The sequence below is a fragment of the Poromitra crassiceps genome (assembly GCF_964638095.1).
Source record: "Poromitra crassiceps genome assembly, chromosome: 3".
NCBI lineage: Eukaryota > Metazoa > Chordata > Actinopteri > Beryciformes > Melamphaidae > Poromitra > Poromitra crassiceps.
In genome coordinates this window covers 55,412,744-55,428,541 of record NC_139625.1, presented here as the reverse complement: position 1 = coordinate 55,428,541, position 15,798 = coordinate 55,412,744, and the positions used below count along the sequence as shown (strand labels likewise).

The following is a 15,798-nucleotide window of genomic DNA, read 5'->3' as shown; positions in this document are numbered from 1 at the left end:
TCTGCATGGCCATATTCTACAATTACTAGGCCATTAACTAAGAGTTTTCCCACAAATAATTACATATTACACATAATTATTGCTTATTGATCATAAGTAGGGAAGCTGTTGAATTATGATCTTAATGTGGTACTACCACCTTATGAGGGCCATACTGAGCAAAGCATATTAAGATCATAAATAATTCATGTACAACATCCTGACTATCAATTAGGCATTAATTAGGAGGGGAAACTCTTAATGAATGGCCTAGTAGTTGTATATGGTCATGCAGAATAAGGCATTACTAAGTGTTTTTTAATGACTAATAAACAGCCAATGTGCTACTAACATGCATGCTAATAAGCAACTAGTTAATGGTGAATACCTTCATATTAAGTGTTACCAAAGTTTTAAAAGTTTAAATCCATTAAGACCTGACCTCAATTCCCTTAATGGTATTTCTTTGTGTGGTGGTCAGACCATGTGACGCAGGGCGGCTTTGACAGGGGCGAGCCCCCACGCGCGTGTTGACACAGTGATAACTTAATGAACTTAGCTCTCATGACGCCACACACAGCACCCAGACAGCTGGGGAGAGTTAAAAGCCAGTGACCGCTCACATCACTGATCCTCGACCAGGCAGAGTCACTCGAAGAGCATCGTTGTAAATTGTGCCTTCTGCAATTAATTTACAAGTCTGTATGTCTGTGTTTGTGTCTATATATAGATGCAACAACGTATCAAAGGTGAATACATAAGTTCAACGTTCACAAAACGCACAGAGCCAGACAGACGGAAAGCGAGTGGGTGGCTTGTAATTTCAGGTCATTCCCAGTGCTGTGCTGTGCTGTGGTGTCTGGCTCGCTACCGCAGCGCAGCGGCGGTCAAAAGAAGAAGAAGAGGGAATTGAGGGTTTGGGCCTGTGGGTCTCTGCTAACTTGCCATGTCATGGCAGTTCATTTACAAGGCTGATGTCATCCTGTGTCTACAGGCTACTTTATTGTCTTGTCGAGGTTATCTGGATCTGACATTCATGATGCCTGTCCACGCTTTCTGTACCACACATCTTTTCTCTCATTTTACCCATTTTAGTGCACATACTGTAATAGGAATTTATGAATGGCCAAGTCTGCTCTGGGCACCTGAATGCAGGAGGATACTTTCTTCAATTCATTCTGAAGTCGCTCTGAAGTCATACTTCTAACTTAGTGTTCTGAAGTTCTTCTCCATCTTCTTTGTACTTTCTGGTGGTGGACCACCAGTGCAGAAACATCTCGTGGTGGTCAAAGGTCAAAGTTCAAGGTCACAGTGGTTGCATGTCTGTTCCATCAAGGAAGGGGGCGGGGCTAGGTAAAAAGGGACATTGCTAGGGATAGGAAGGTTGTAGAGAGTCGGGATTCGAGTGGTGGGTAAGGGGGAGTGGGTAGAGCAGGCATGTCCAAAGTCCGGCCCTGGGGCCAATTGCAGCCCACAGACAGATTTTAAGTGGCCCTCAGCTTCTCTCTCAAAATATACTATGTGGCCTTCCACACAGTATATGGTTAAGCAAGTTCAATTTGCATTTTTCCCCTTCACCTATACTAAAGATGACAGCACTATCATACAGTTTGTACAAGCACCAAGTAGGAACAGCACAGGCAGAACTAATGTTTTCACATGGTAAACAAAATACTTAGTACAATTGTATGTGATTTTTTATTTTTTTTATAACCCATATGATGCGAGAAGCACCTGCCCCCCGGCATTTTCACATGATCTAATCTGACACCCCTGGGGTAGAGGGTGTGGGTGGTGGGAGGGGGCGTGGTGAGGGAAAGGGGCGGAGCTAGGGAAAATGGGCCATAGCTAGGGATAGGAAGGTCGTGGAGAGTTGGGATTCGATGGGTGTGTAGGGGCAGTGGCTATGGGTGGTGGGAAGGGGTGTGAGCGTCAATGAAGGGGGGCGGGGCTGGGGAAAAGGGGCTGTAGCTAGGGATATGAAGGTCATAGCCTAGAGAGTCGGGATTCGAGGGGTGGTTTGGGAGAATGTCTAGGGATGGTGGGAGGGTGCACTATCAGTAAGGGGGCGGGGCTAGGGATAGGAAGGTCGTAGAGAGTCAGGGTTCGAGGGGTGGGTAGAGGGAGTGGGTAGGGGGCTCTTGGTGGTGGGACGGACCATGGTGAGGGGTGGGGCTAGGGGAAAGGGGCCGTAGTTAGGGATAGAAAGGTCGTAGACAGTTGGGGTTCGAGGGGTGGGTAAGGGGGAGTGGTTGGGGGGATGTCGGTGGTTTTGGGGTAGGACCATTTTCCATGTTGAAAACGATTAGCCGTGTTGTTGAGGTACTCCCAAACATTGCCTAAAGTGCCATAAGGCTGAATGGCCACACCACTGTGCTGTGGGCTTCAAGGTCTTTGTGCTTGTATGAGTCTGGACAGACATGGATGGAGACTGCTCACTTGTTGGCGGAGACATACAACCACGATGCGGTATTTCTAGTTTTTAATTAAAGACTAGATGTGAATAATATTTGAAGCCATAATTATGCATAGATCTAATCAAAATGACATCAACACTATTAGGTTCTCAGAATTGAATTTGGGCTGGACCGTGCAGCAGGCATCTGTGAGCAGCTATCAACGCCCCGGGCCTCCAGCGATGAGAGGAGAGTTGTTTAATCTGGTTCTCTGCTGACTCATCATTTCTTCTTCGTTCAAGGTTGAGTTGCCCAGAGTTAGTTCCCTCGGCAGTGTGGAGAGCAAGTCAAAAAAATGTGATGGTATTTCCAATGGAACTTCTTTTGTGCTTCTCTGTGTTGGCCTGAAGCTGGGTGGAAAAGAGCTGACATCGGCGCATTTCACTCCTTTTATCCCTTTGGAGAAAAAAAGACATGGACTGAAGAGAAGGATCAATGCTTTATATTCTCTCCGCCGCGGTTTCTGACATTGGCACATCGTCCAATTGACTTTATAAAATAAGGACAAGTGGAGATTTTTAAGAAATGAGATTTAAGATTCAATGCTTTATCGCCATGTTGACAGACTTGATTGGTAGCTGCTGTTTCAGAGCTGAGCGGCTCTACACTTGATGCTGTGAAGCCTCCTTCCCAATGGAAGAAGTTGGAAAAGCCACGGGAGATGGTAGGGTAGGTTTTCTTCGTGTTTTGCAGTGACATAACCACACCAGACGTGTTGAGAAGATCTATTTACAATCTGGGCCCTGATAGACTCTGGCTTCCCAGATTGATCTACTTATGACTCATTTCAGCAGTCACATCATCAATAAATACAAGGGAACCAGTTCTATTGACAGTGATACATGCCCACAGTAAGTGGGCATGTATGACTGTCTTCCAGTTCCATTGACAGCCATAGTTGTATGTATTAACCTTGCAAGCCAGCTGGATTCTCTCTGGCAGCGTCAGGTTATACTTGTTTAGAACACGGCTCTCTCGAATACTCGATTCTGATTGGTCAATCAACAATATTCACCGGTCATTATTTCTCGACAACCGACCGCTGCTCTGCCACACCTGGATTAATCAGTTGATAAGAGCTTTTTGTCAGCAAACACTACTAATTAGGCCAACCAGTTGCAGCTGTGGTGTCTTGTGTGCCAATTACGAATGAAACCGCTTTGCCGTTGAAAACGCTATTAAAAAATCTATTTGAATAATTATTTTTGTCAGATTATTGAATGATTTAGTTGTAGGCCGTGTTCTAAGCGGGATAATGTATATTGAGGCGGTGATTACTGGGAAATAATGACCTTCAGGTGAACGATTAAGCCCTCCGCTACGCGTCGGGCTCAATCCACCTGTCGGTCATTATTTCCCCCGTAATCACCGCCTCAATATACATTATCCCTTACATAGCTGCCAATGGAACTGGTTCCCTTGTATTTATTGATGTGACTGCTGACAACAGCAGCAAGATGCATTCTGAAGTGTTTCGGGCAATATTATCTGCTCATCTTCAGCCAAATGCTTGATGCTTCAGAACTCATTGGATGATTGTTAATTTGTCCAATTGCTTTTGGTCCCTTAAAATGCAATTTTGGTCCCTTAATTGTAATGTAATTCCTACACCGTTCACCTGATTTGGATGTAAATACCCTCAAATTAAAGCTGGAAGTCTGCAGTTAAAGCACATCTTAATTGTTTCATTTCAAGTCCATTGTGGTGGTGTACAAGGCCAAAATGATGAAGATTGTGTCCAATGTCCAAATACCGGTATATATGGACCTAACTGTATGTCCAAGGCAAGTTGTCCAATGCTAGAATTCATGCTTAGAATTAAAATGGAAAAAAGAAAAACACCAACATTGAAGTTGCAAGGCATGACTGATCTGCTTTTAGAGCCCTCTCCTAAACAAGTTGATTTTGCGTAGATTTGAGTGAACACTAGTAATATATCTGACACGTGAATGCAGCCGTTAAAATGCGTTTCTTCCTTCTTGTAAGCCACAAATTTGCACCAGGAAACTTTCCTATTATAGATCAGTGATCATGTGACCTACAAGGAATATCAAACAGCAATCCCTTCTCTTCCACAAAACCTGTTTGTTTCCTCATCCTTTGTGCGAGGTTAAGTGCCAACATTGGTTGGCCCACTTCCTGTGGCCTGATTGTTGAGTTGTCATGGTGACGCCAAAGAACCACGAAAGAAAAAAGGGGGCAGTTAGCCTGCAACTCATTAATTAGATGGACAACTATAGTATAGCCACTGACACTTTGCAAAATCACATTCTTTTGTTCTACAGTGAAGCAGCATGGGTAACTTATATAATTATGTCGGTGTCTCCCAACACAATGGGATGAACTCGAGTGGAGCTTTTTGTTGCCTGGCTCAGTTACAGACTCTCTCCTGGTAATCTCTCAAACATATACGACTCTGTATTTATTGTACTGTTGCTTTTTCTATTGTCGAATAAAATAAAATCTCCTACTGGTAATCTCTCAAACATATACATGGACAAAAAGATGACTTTTACTTCATCCTAGAAAGGCCTTGTGAAGAATACCACTGAATTACAGCTTTGAAGTGACACCTATGCCCTTAGGAGGGTTTGACCTGTATGTGGACAGTCACCTATGCCCTTAGGAGGGTTTGACCTGTATGTGTGGACAGTCACCTATGCCCTTAGGAGGGTTTGACCTGTATGTGTGGACAGTCACCTATGCCCTTGCCTTAGGAGGGTTTGACCTGTATGTGTGGACAGTCACCTATGCCCTTAGGAGGGTTTGACCTGTATGTGTGGACAGTCACCTATGCCCTTGCCTTAGGAGGGTTTGACCTGTATGTGTGGACAGTCACCTATGCCCTTAGGAGGGTTTGACCTGTATGTGTGGACAGTCACCTATGCCCTTAGGAGAGTTTGACCTGTATGTGTGGACAGTCACCTATGCCCTTAGGAGGGTTTGACCTGTATGTGTGGACAGTCACCTATGCCCTTAGGAGAGTTTGACCTGTATGTGTGGACAGTCACATTTGCTTTAAACAGAATACAATAGAAAGTGACAGTGTTGGATGAGAGAAAAGGATGGTACTCAACAAAGCCAGATTCAAACCCACAATGACGCAATCATGTGATTTACTGGAAAAGGTGACTGCAACTGTATCCAGGGACATATTCTGCAACTGTATCCAGGGTCATATTCTGCAACTGTATCCAGGGTCATATTCTGCAACTGTATCCAGGGTCATATTCTGCAACTGTATCCAGGGTCATATTCTGCAACTGTATCCAGGGTCATATTCTGCAACTGTATCCAGGGACATATTCTGCAACTGTATCCAAGGTCATATTCTGCAACTGTATCCAGGGACATATTCTGCAACTGTATCCAGGGACATATTCTGCAACTGTATCCAGGGTCATATTCTGCAACTGTATCCAGGGTCATATTCTGGGAGTCAAGAGCTTTTCAGTGGTTTGAGCTCATGGTGCTTTGATCAGGATAAAGTAATCACAAAGTACAATAAGTGCTCCAGAGGAAGAGCTTGCTGACATGGCTAAATAAAATGACATTACATTCAAGCAGCATGGCAAATAATGTAGTGTACATTTGATGTGATGCATTGAGCATTGGAGGAAGACACTGGATCCGTCCTGCTCTGAACCCTCTTGTGTGTTTCAAGAAATATGTGCAGAGGGAAATTCCTAATTACACCTCCCACTCTATGTAATATCACAGATCAAAGTCTGCATTTTCTGCTTTCTTTAGGAGAAGGTTGCTCTTTGTTGAGAAAAACCCATTGCACTGTGCGAAGGCATAAAAGCAACATGGATATTTTAATTAAATAGCATACTGGTCTTAGGTTTTCCTCTTCAGTCAGGCTGAACTTTATAACGTTATATAACCCGACTAGTGACACTAGATCAGTGCTGCTGCCGTCAGGCGCTTGAAACAAATGGGCCATAGCGAGAAAGCACAGTGATTTCAAATGAGGGTTGAGGCCAGGCCTGGCATGAATAAATGAGGGTTGAGGCCAGGCCCGGCATAAATAAATGAGGCTTGAGGCCAGGCCTGGCATAAATAAATGAGGTTTGAGGCCAGGCCTGGCATAAATAAATGAGGGTTGAGGCCAGGCCCGGCCTAAGTAATAATAAATGAGGGTTGAGGCCAGGCCCGGCATAAGTAATAATAAATGAGGGTTGAGGCCAGGCCCGGCCTAAGTAATAATAATAAATGAGGGTTGAGGCCAGGCCCGGCATAAGTAATAATAATAAATGAGGGTTGAGGCCAGGCCCGGCATAAATAATAATAATAAATGAGGGTTGAGGCCAGGCCCGGCATAAATAATAATAATAAATGAGGGTTGAGGCCAGGCCCGGCCTAAGTAATAATAATAAATGAGGGTTGAGGCCAGGCCCGGCATAAATAATAATAATAAATGAGGGTTGAGGCCAGGCCCGGCCTAAGTAATAATAATAAATGAGGGTTGAGGCCAGGCCCGGCATAAATAATAATAATAAATGAGGGTTGAGGCCAGGCCCGGCCTAAGTAATAATAATAAATGAGGGTTGAGGCCAGGCCCGGCATAAATAATAATAATAAATGAGGGTTGAGGCCAGGCCCGGCCTAAGTAATAATAATAAATGAGGGTTGAGGCCAGGCCCGACATAAGGGGGCGAAACGCGCCTCCCTCGCATTTGAAAGGGGCCAATGCTGGATTGAGACGGTTCACGCCATGAGCACACTGGGGGATGGGAGGGACACCCAGGCAGTTGCTATTTCCAAGAACTGCAGTTCTTGGCAGGGAGAGAGAGAAAAAGTCTTTCCTCATTCACAAGTTTCTCCCCTCTTTCCTCTTATTTCTAACTGAAGCTAGTAGGTAGTCACAATGCCAACCATTTTGACCTTCAGTAGAAAATCGAATTCTGATTCTAATTCTAATTGCCCAATTTTCAGTTAAGTTGGATGATGATTCATCGTTGATATTAAAAAACCAACTGGTAGACAGTTTTGGCAGAGAAATAAAGACAGTGATGTTTCTTATAAACATATAAGTTTACAATTGGTAACAAATATGTCACCATGTCGTCAAAAGTATAAAGACATTTGTCAATGTAAATGCAATGTAGTGAATGTGAACATAAACTACCGTATACTAACATTGCTTTCTTCCAGTGTATTGTTTGATGGGCTTGGCTTCTTGTATCCATTAACTTTGGATATGAATCTGATATACTGTATGGCTTTCCTGTAACAATTCTTTCGTACAAAGTTCCCTTGTATGGGAAATAAAATGTTTTTTTTTAATAGTCAATGCACATTTTGAAGATGTTTTGCCAGTAATAAAAACACGGTATACCAAATATCAATAGTTAAGGTACATTGTTACTCATTGTAGACTTAATATACTATACTAACCAGGAGTAAACGATACAAAACATTGTTTTAACACACATGCACATACACACACTTTATCTCCCCTTCTTTGAACTCAAACAGAGCTGCAGTTCTGAGGAAATATATGGTTGAGCAGGTCATGTCAAGTCCTCTCAGCTCTAAACACGTGTTTGATTCCCCCTGGGCCCACCCATGCTAAAAATGAATGTAGTCGAATATTCTCTGAGAGGCTTTGGATAATGATATACATTATGTTATGTTGCGCTCCGAGGCAATCGTGTTTTACCAATGTGCGTTGAATTTACACAAAGCGGCTGAATATGTGGCCAAGCCCACCCAGGAGCAGGATGGGCTCGACTGTCCATAAATGTTAAGTTGTTGTGCAGACAGAGTCTCTCCAACATGTCATCAGCCAGAGCTGGGGCTTAACACCAGCGCCCTTTACAACTTGAAAACGTGCCAGAGTAGACAGGAAGGAACTGCCAATGCTTTGAAGCAAGATAGAGCTAGGGGGGCAGGCAGGGGATAGGGCTCGTCCTCCTCAGTGACGGCCTCTTCCTCTTCCTCTTCCTCTTCCTCCTCCTCCTCCTCCTCTTCCCCTCCCGCCGCCCCAGCCTCTCCCGCGGCCGCTGCTCAGGTGTCCGGCCGAGCGCCGCAGCTTCTTCCTCTCCTCGTGATGCTCCCGCTCAGCCTGCTGCTGCCTCTGCTGCTGCTCTGACTGGAGAGGAGGAACGCCGCAAGAGAGAAAAGCTTAGTGAATTGTTGCGTTTATGAGAAACACAGGATGCACAGGAGTGACAGAGATGTTTTACAAGAGAGACAGGAGTGAGACAGGTCAAGGATTTGAATAATGTCTTAGGTAACATGGTTAGTCTGCTGAACCACGTACAGCACCGTGTGACCAGCTTTACCTTTTTGAGGGTGAAGGTGACCTGCTTGCTGCCCACTGCCGTGTCGGCCATGTTGCTAGTTCCAGAGTGCTCCACCAACTTCAGACGGTCCTCCAGAGAAGCCCTGGGAGACAGACAGACCTGTTCCTCAGACTATATCAGACTATATTTCCACATAGACATGGAAATATACATGCAAATATTGGAAACTATGGTTTGACTGCTATATGCAAATATTGGAAACTATGGTTTCACTGCTATATGCAAATATTGGAAACTTGGGTTCGACTCAAACACTGAGTACTTGTAATTCTTTTTTGGCATGGGAAATCGAATGTGTTTCCAGGAACGTACTTTTGTAGTTTCTGCTTGCGGGACACGTCGCCAAAGCTGCGGAACTCCTCCCCGGCTTTGATCTGGAAGAAGCGTGGCTCGCTCGCCTTCTTGCCCCGTGCTGTGTCAGGAGCGTTCTGCTCCCGCTCCAGCAGGTCAGTGTCACGGTCCGCCCGCTTCCGCTGCTGCTGCCGCCGCCGGTCGCGGTCCTCCTCGCGCAGCAGCCTGCGCTGCTCCCTCACCTCCTCCACCCAGCTCTTGTCATCGTCCGAGCTCTCTTCCTCGGAGCTGGCTCGCCCCTCGGGCTCCTCCTCGTCCTCAGCCACCTGGACAGTAATATTTCCAGGTAATGAGCGCAAACTTGCATTTCTACATACTCCCCAGTGAGGAGTTTCACCAAGAGGATGTAGTATGTGCAGAGGAACACAGTATTCCCCCAGTTCCACTCCCCACTGAACAGGTGCCCTGACCAACCAGAGGAGGCGCTAGTGCAGCAACCAGGACACATACCCTTAATCCGGCTTCCCACCCGCAGACATGGCCAATTGTGTCTGTAGTGACCCGAGCAAGCCGGTGGTAACACCAGGAGACCAAGCCGGTGGAACACCAGGAGCGTGAACCTGCCGCCCTTGTGTTGGTAGGCAAGGGAATAGAGTGCTACACCACCCTACACATACTTTTAATAGGCCTGGAAACTGTCCTTCTGAAGTGGTAGTGCGAAAAACAGTGAAGCGCAGCGTTACCTGCTGAGCGGCGGTGGCCTGTTGGGCGAGAAGGCGCAGCTTTTTCTTCCTCTTCTGGCCGACCTTGGAGACGATGGGGTTGAGTAGGCGGTACTCCTCGCTCTGCTCATCCACCTGGTACTCGGGGTTCTCGAACATCACCTGGAAGCGGTCGTCGCCTAGGATGCTGGGAAGGAGCTGGAGGTTTGGAAGGTTTGGGAGTGACAGAAACAGGTGTAGAACAAGTGATGTGACAAGTTACCTTTTCTAGGCATTCATACATTTTGAATACCGGTAAATACATTTAGTTTTCCCCCTCCACCATCTCTGGATTTTGTGAGCTATAAACTCCTACTTTGCCCTTCTTTTTCCTGGCGGCCAGCTCCACTTCGTCATCTCCCTCCTCCATCAGCTTGAGTGCCAGCTCCTTGTTCACCTTGGGCAGCTTCTGTCTCGGTCAGAACAGAAACCATGAGGGGTGGACAACACACACATGCAAAACTTAAAATGAAAAAGTGGTCATTGTCATCATCAAGTATAATGATCACCAGCAGTTATATCAATAAAAATAAAATAGATTGGTTTATTGGGTATTCTTTTGTCAAAAACGATAACTTTGTAGGCATTCACACAAGCTGGTTTTACAAATTGATATTTTATTGAGGCGTAGACCTTAAGGCAGGGGGGGGGGGGCTTAAATCGTGTTTAATGAGGTATATGTATATGTTGATTAGGTTAATGATGAGGTTAATGAGGTATATGTAGATGAGGTTAATGATTATGTTAATGAGGTATATGTATATGTTGATGAGGTTAATGAGGTATATGTATATGTTGATTGATCATGTTTAATGAGGTATATGTATACTATATGTTATCTATATATCTATATATATGAGGTATATGTATATGTTGATGGAGCAAGACAAAATAATGGCTTTGACTTTGTCTCATAAAAAAGGAAAAGAAGGTAAACTGTAACCTTAAACATGGACACACTGTGATCACTGAGATCATTTATTAACACAGTTTTAAAAAGTGGACAGCAGAGAGAATTTGTCAGGATCTCTCACCTTAATCTGCACTCTCTGGGTCCTGGACTCCTCGATCTTCTGGCGGATCTTATCCTTGCGATACTCCTCGTATGCGAAAGGATTTGCCATGGTTTTGACCTGGAGCCAAACCAAACAGCATTATCAAATATAAATGTTCCCTTAAAGAGCAACACTTTTGCAGTACATTTAATCTGTCATATCCCATTAGCCTATATCTAAAGCCACTGAGAAGAAATTAAGCTGTATTAACACAACTAATACTTGGTGAAAGAGTTGAAATGCAGACCTTGTGGTACAGTCTGATGTCCATGAAGAAGCCGTGCATGTAGGCTCTCAGGAGAGATGAACCCACCAGGTGCGACAAACCTGATGGCAACCAACAAACCAATTTAAAACATGCACAATAGGGCTGCAACTAATAATTAATTTCATTGTCGATTAATCTGCTGATTATTTTCTCGACTATTAATTAGTTAATCTGTCACTTTTTCCCCAATGCCCAAGATGACATCCTCAAATGTGATCTTCTGACCAACAGTTCACAGCCCAAAGATACTTAGTTTACTGTCACAGAATACTAAAGAAACCAGAAAATATTCACATTTAAGAAGCTGGAACCAGATAATTTTTGTATTTCTTTCTTAAAATTGTCTGGATTAATCGATAATAATTAAAAAAAAAAGTTGGTGCTCAATTTTCGTCGATCAACTAACATCCCATGATATGAGCTCTAATGTACTGTACAACACACAATCTGAAACCTTCCCAAAGTCACATCTGAACCACAGCGTCATTATGGATGATCAGGATTATCACTTTTTTGATACCATAAACTTAGCTTGGATGCAAAATGTGAATGTGTCATTATGACTCAAGACTCATGTGTCACACACTGATGAGTCAACTCAGAATGGCCTCGGGCCTTTAGTCATGGCTCACATTCAGGTATGCTTGCACGGAACAGGGAAGTGTGTATGTATGAGTGATGAAGGTAGCGTTGCCAACCGTCCCTTAAAATACGGAATCGTCCCGTATTTGTAAACAAAAAGACGTTTTCTGTATTGAACTGATACGGGACGCGCTTTGTCCCGTATTGGAGAAACAAAGAGTGAAGGGCTATTTGTATTGAGTGAGTAAACCCCGCAGCCGCTGCTGCTCTGCCCCTCACCCTGTCTGGGGTGTCATCATGTTACGTTCAACTACCCTAGATTGCGCCTCTCTCATTCTGTTTGTTGTGAGTCACGACCAATGAAGTGTTGTCAGCGTTGCTAGATTTAACTAAACTCTGAAGACAGCACATTGAGTAGGCTATTTACATTGTACCTATACAAATGTAGCATGCCATTTGTTTTTGTTGTGTTCAGACGATTTCAGTTGAAATCTAAAATGTTTTTGCACTAATGATTTAAACTTTCATACCAGGTTTGTTCTGATACATTCTGATTTTTAATACAGCTGTTTTATTAAGAATGAGAAACTTTTGTTTTGCAACGCCCAAATAAAATTATTGGATGATAATCTAGCACTAGGCTATGCGCAAAAGTGTTTGCTTGTGTTAATAATAATAATGTGTAAATGGTTGAAGCTGAAGCAATTGCAGTTATGTGATTGTTATATTTAAGTCCACTACCGCCAACCCCCCCCCGTTCCTTATTTCCATTTCAAGAAGTTGGCAACCCTAGATGAAGGTATTCATTGGGTCAATGAATGCAAGAGAATGCAATAGGAGGAGAGAGGGAGATCGATGATGTTGAAGCGGCTCTTCCACTGAAAGCACATTGGTGTCATAACTAAAGAGAGAGATCTGTCCGTCCTGGTTGCATAACAGTAAAGCAACTCCCCTGCCCCCTCCTCTTCTTTTATTCCACAGCAGCCAACCACCTTCCTCCTCTCCTTGCCATTTGATCTCTTTACTGCTGAGCCTGCATTCCCATGTTCATTCAACCCTTCACCCCTCCCCCCCCCCCCCCCCCCCCACACACACACACACACAGCACTTCGCTTACCTTAACCCTCTCAAACGCTCTGCCGGCCTCTACTGAGGCAGTCTAGCCTCCTGTGCTAACTAACCCCTGAGGCGGCAAAATGCCTCAGATTGATTCATAGTTCAAGACAAGTTAAAAGGCTGTGGCACGACGGCGCGGCGCAGCCTCAGACCTCATGGGCCCAGTTTCAAATCTCTCTTTGTACCGTGATCTCTTTAATGTCTGCTCTCCCTCTGTCTCTGTAATGTCTGCTCTCCCTCTGTCTCTTTAATGTCTGCTCTCCCTCTGTCTCTTTAATGTCTGTTCTCCCTCTGTCTCTTTAATGTCTGCTCTCCCTCTGTCTCTTTAATGTCTGCTCTCCCTCTGTCTCTGTAATGTCTGCTCTCTCTCTGTCTCTGTAATGTCTGCTCTCCCTCTGTCTCTGTAATGTCTGCTCTCTCTCTGTCTCTGTAATGTCTGCTCTCCCTCTGTCTCTTTAATGTCTGCTCTCCCTCTGTCTCTTTAATGTCTGTTCTCCCTCTGTCTCTTTAATGTCTGCTCTCCCTCTGTCTCTTTAATGTCTGCTCTCCCTCTGTCTCTTTAATGTCTGCTCTCCCTCTGTCTCTTTAATGTCTGCTCTCCCTCTGTCTCTTTAATGTCTGCTCTCCCTCTGTCTCTTTAATGTCTGCTCTCCCTCTGTCTCTTTAATGTCTGCTCTCCCTCTGTCTCTTTAATGTCTGCTCTCCCTCTGTCTCTTTAATGTCTGCTCTCCCTCTGTCTCTGTAATGTCTCTGTAATGTCTGCTCTCCCACTGTCTCTTTAATGTCTGCTCTCCCTCTGTCTCTTTAATGTCTGCTCTCCCTCTGTCTCTGTAATGTCTGCTCTCCCTCTGTCTCTTTAATGTCTGCTCTCCCTCTGTCTCTTTAATGTCTGCTCTCCCTCTGTCTCTTTAATGTCTGCTCTCCCTCTGTCTCTGTAATGTCTGCTCTCCCTCTGTCTCTTTAATGTCTGCTCTCCCTCTGTCTCTGTAATGTCTGCTCTCCCTCTGTCTCTGTAATGTCTGCTCTCCCTCTGTCTCTTTAATGTCTGCTCTCCCTCTGTCTCTTTAATGTCTGCTCTCCCTCTGTCTCTTTAATGTCTGTTCTCCCTCTGTCTCTTTAATGTCTGTTCTCCCTCTGTCTCTTTAATGTCTGCTCTCTGTCTCTTTAATGTCTGCTCTCTGTTTCTTTAATGTCTGCTCTCCCTCTGTCTCTTTAATGTCTGCTCTCCCTCTGTCTCTTTAATGTCTGCTCTCCCTCTGTCTCTTTAATGTCTGCTCTCCCTCTGTCTCTGTAATGTCTGCTCTCCCTCTGTCTCGGTAAGTCAGAGAGAAAATGCATGAACTGTCCACAGTGATTCAGAAGAAAAGGGAAAAGACTTGTTGTGGAGCTGTGTTTTATAGCTGTGTGCTATTTCTTTTGAAAGCAGTATTCCACTTAGTTTTAACATGGGGGTTATTTGGCTCTTGACCACCATTTAGAATATAATCTACTCTGCGTTCAGATTTTGACTTCCTATTCATTTGAATGAGCCATGAAAATACAGTGAAAACTTACATTTAATATGTTGGTGAACAGATTCAATAACAGATACTTCTGATTTGATTTTCAACTGACTGTGGGTCCAACATTTAGAGAAGAGAACATAGTGGATGGATACCGTTTAGGAGAGATAGTTCCTGCGTGGGAGACATTCATTTTTAAATACTAATTTTATTGTAACCCAAGAATAGAAATGCAAAATGATGAACTTCCGGTGGCGCTATGGTAGGAGACAGGGTGAGAAATGAGCTCTTACAAAATCCAATTATATCTGTCTAGGGATGCACCGATATGAAGATTTTGGCCGATACGATAACCAATATTAACATTGCTGTTATGGCCGCTAAACGATATTACCGATGTCGATATGATCTGTATAAAAACAAGTTTCTATGATAATCAAATTTTGTACACACTGAAAAACATGTGAATTTGAGAAAGTAATGCATTTCTTTATTTCCAAAACGTTTTAAAAACCCATAGATCATAGATTTACCGCATCGTTTCCTCTCAATATGCAAATTTTGGCTGATGCCGATAACAGATATTAACATTGCAACATTGGACCGATGCCGATATGTTAAAAAATGACTAACATCGGCCGATACTGATATGATTGCCGATATATCGTGCATCCCTATATCTTTCACTCCATGTGAGGGATATATAGACCTGTTAGCTTGCTCTGTAAATACTTAAAAATATGAAAACAGATTGGCACAGAGAAAGTAGAGATTTAACCAAATGAATCAAATCAGATCAAATGGGTTTTAGTCCTGGTAGACAAGGTGCTATCCCAAATGATGTGCTTGTTTAAATGTACAATGGGAGCTGTGAGGGAAAGGAACAAAATGTAGTGCCAAGCTCTCACCCAGGCTCTCCAGGTCCTTCCGGGTAACAAACTTGTAGTCGTCATAGACTGTGCTCTCTGGGCTTTCCTCAAGCTCCTCTGTCAGGTTGTCTAGGAAAGAGCACCATCGAGGAGCGGGGCCAAGGGCCTACACACACACACACACACACACACACACAGACACACACCTTAGTGTGAGGTCTGGTTCAGATTTAGACTGTTGACTGAGTAACTATCAAGTCCGTCATGCATTTGTCCAGGCAAAAATAACCCTCGCAGGTCATGTTACGATTGGGGTTATACTGAGTGAGCACTGCCAACACTTCACTTTAAGCTGAGTCATTGGAAACGTGATGACATGGCCCCCGCTGCCGCGTAAAGCATGAACACGGCAAAAGCAAAACTGCCTCTAATTTTGAGCGGGTTATTTTATGAGGCGACTGAAGTGAACTTTCATGACATCACCTACAAATGAGAAACTTGTTTGACATAGTAAAATAAATGTAATGTATTTTAGAACAATAAGAACCAATTCCACTCTTGTCTCAATATTGTCACCTCTGACTGTGTGGTTGGCATTCCCAGAAAGC

The 15,798-nt window shown here is 44.1% G+C and overlaps 1 protein-coding gene across 1 annotated transcript in view; it reads right to left on the bottom strand.

Annotated features, from left to right (window-relative positions):
- Positions 1-7,724: 7,724 nt before the first annotated feature.
- nol10 (nucleolar protein 10) overlaps positions 7,725-15,798 on the bottom strand; it is a 32,567-nt gene continuing 24,493 nt past the window's right edge. The window contains exons 14-21 of the mRNA XM_083634367.1: positions 15,230-15,356; positions 11,101-11,180; positions 10,833-10,931; positions 10,115-10,207; positions 9,781-9,957; positions 9,059-9,363; positions 8,726-8,828; positions 7,725-8,532 (exon numbers count right to left, since the gene is read on the bottom strand). Of these exons, the coding sequence (XP_083490493.1) occupies positions 8,356-8,532; positions 8,726-8,828; positions 9,059-9,363; positions 9,781-9,957; positions 10,115-10,207; positions 10,833-10,931; positions 11,101-11,180; positions 15,230-15,356 (1,161 nt within the window). The 3' untranslated portion in view covers positions 7,725-8,355. The remainder of the gene's footprint in view (positions 8,533-8,725; positions 8,829-9,058; positions 9,364-9,780; positions 9,958-10,114; positions 10,208-10,832; positions 10,932-11,100; positions 11,181-15,229; positions 15,357-15,798) is intronic.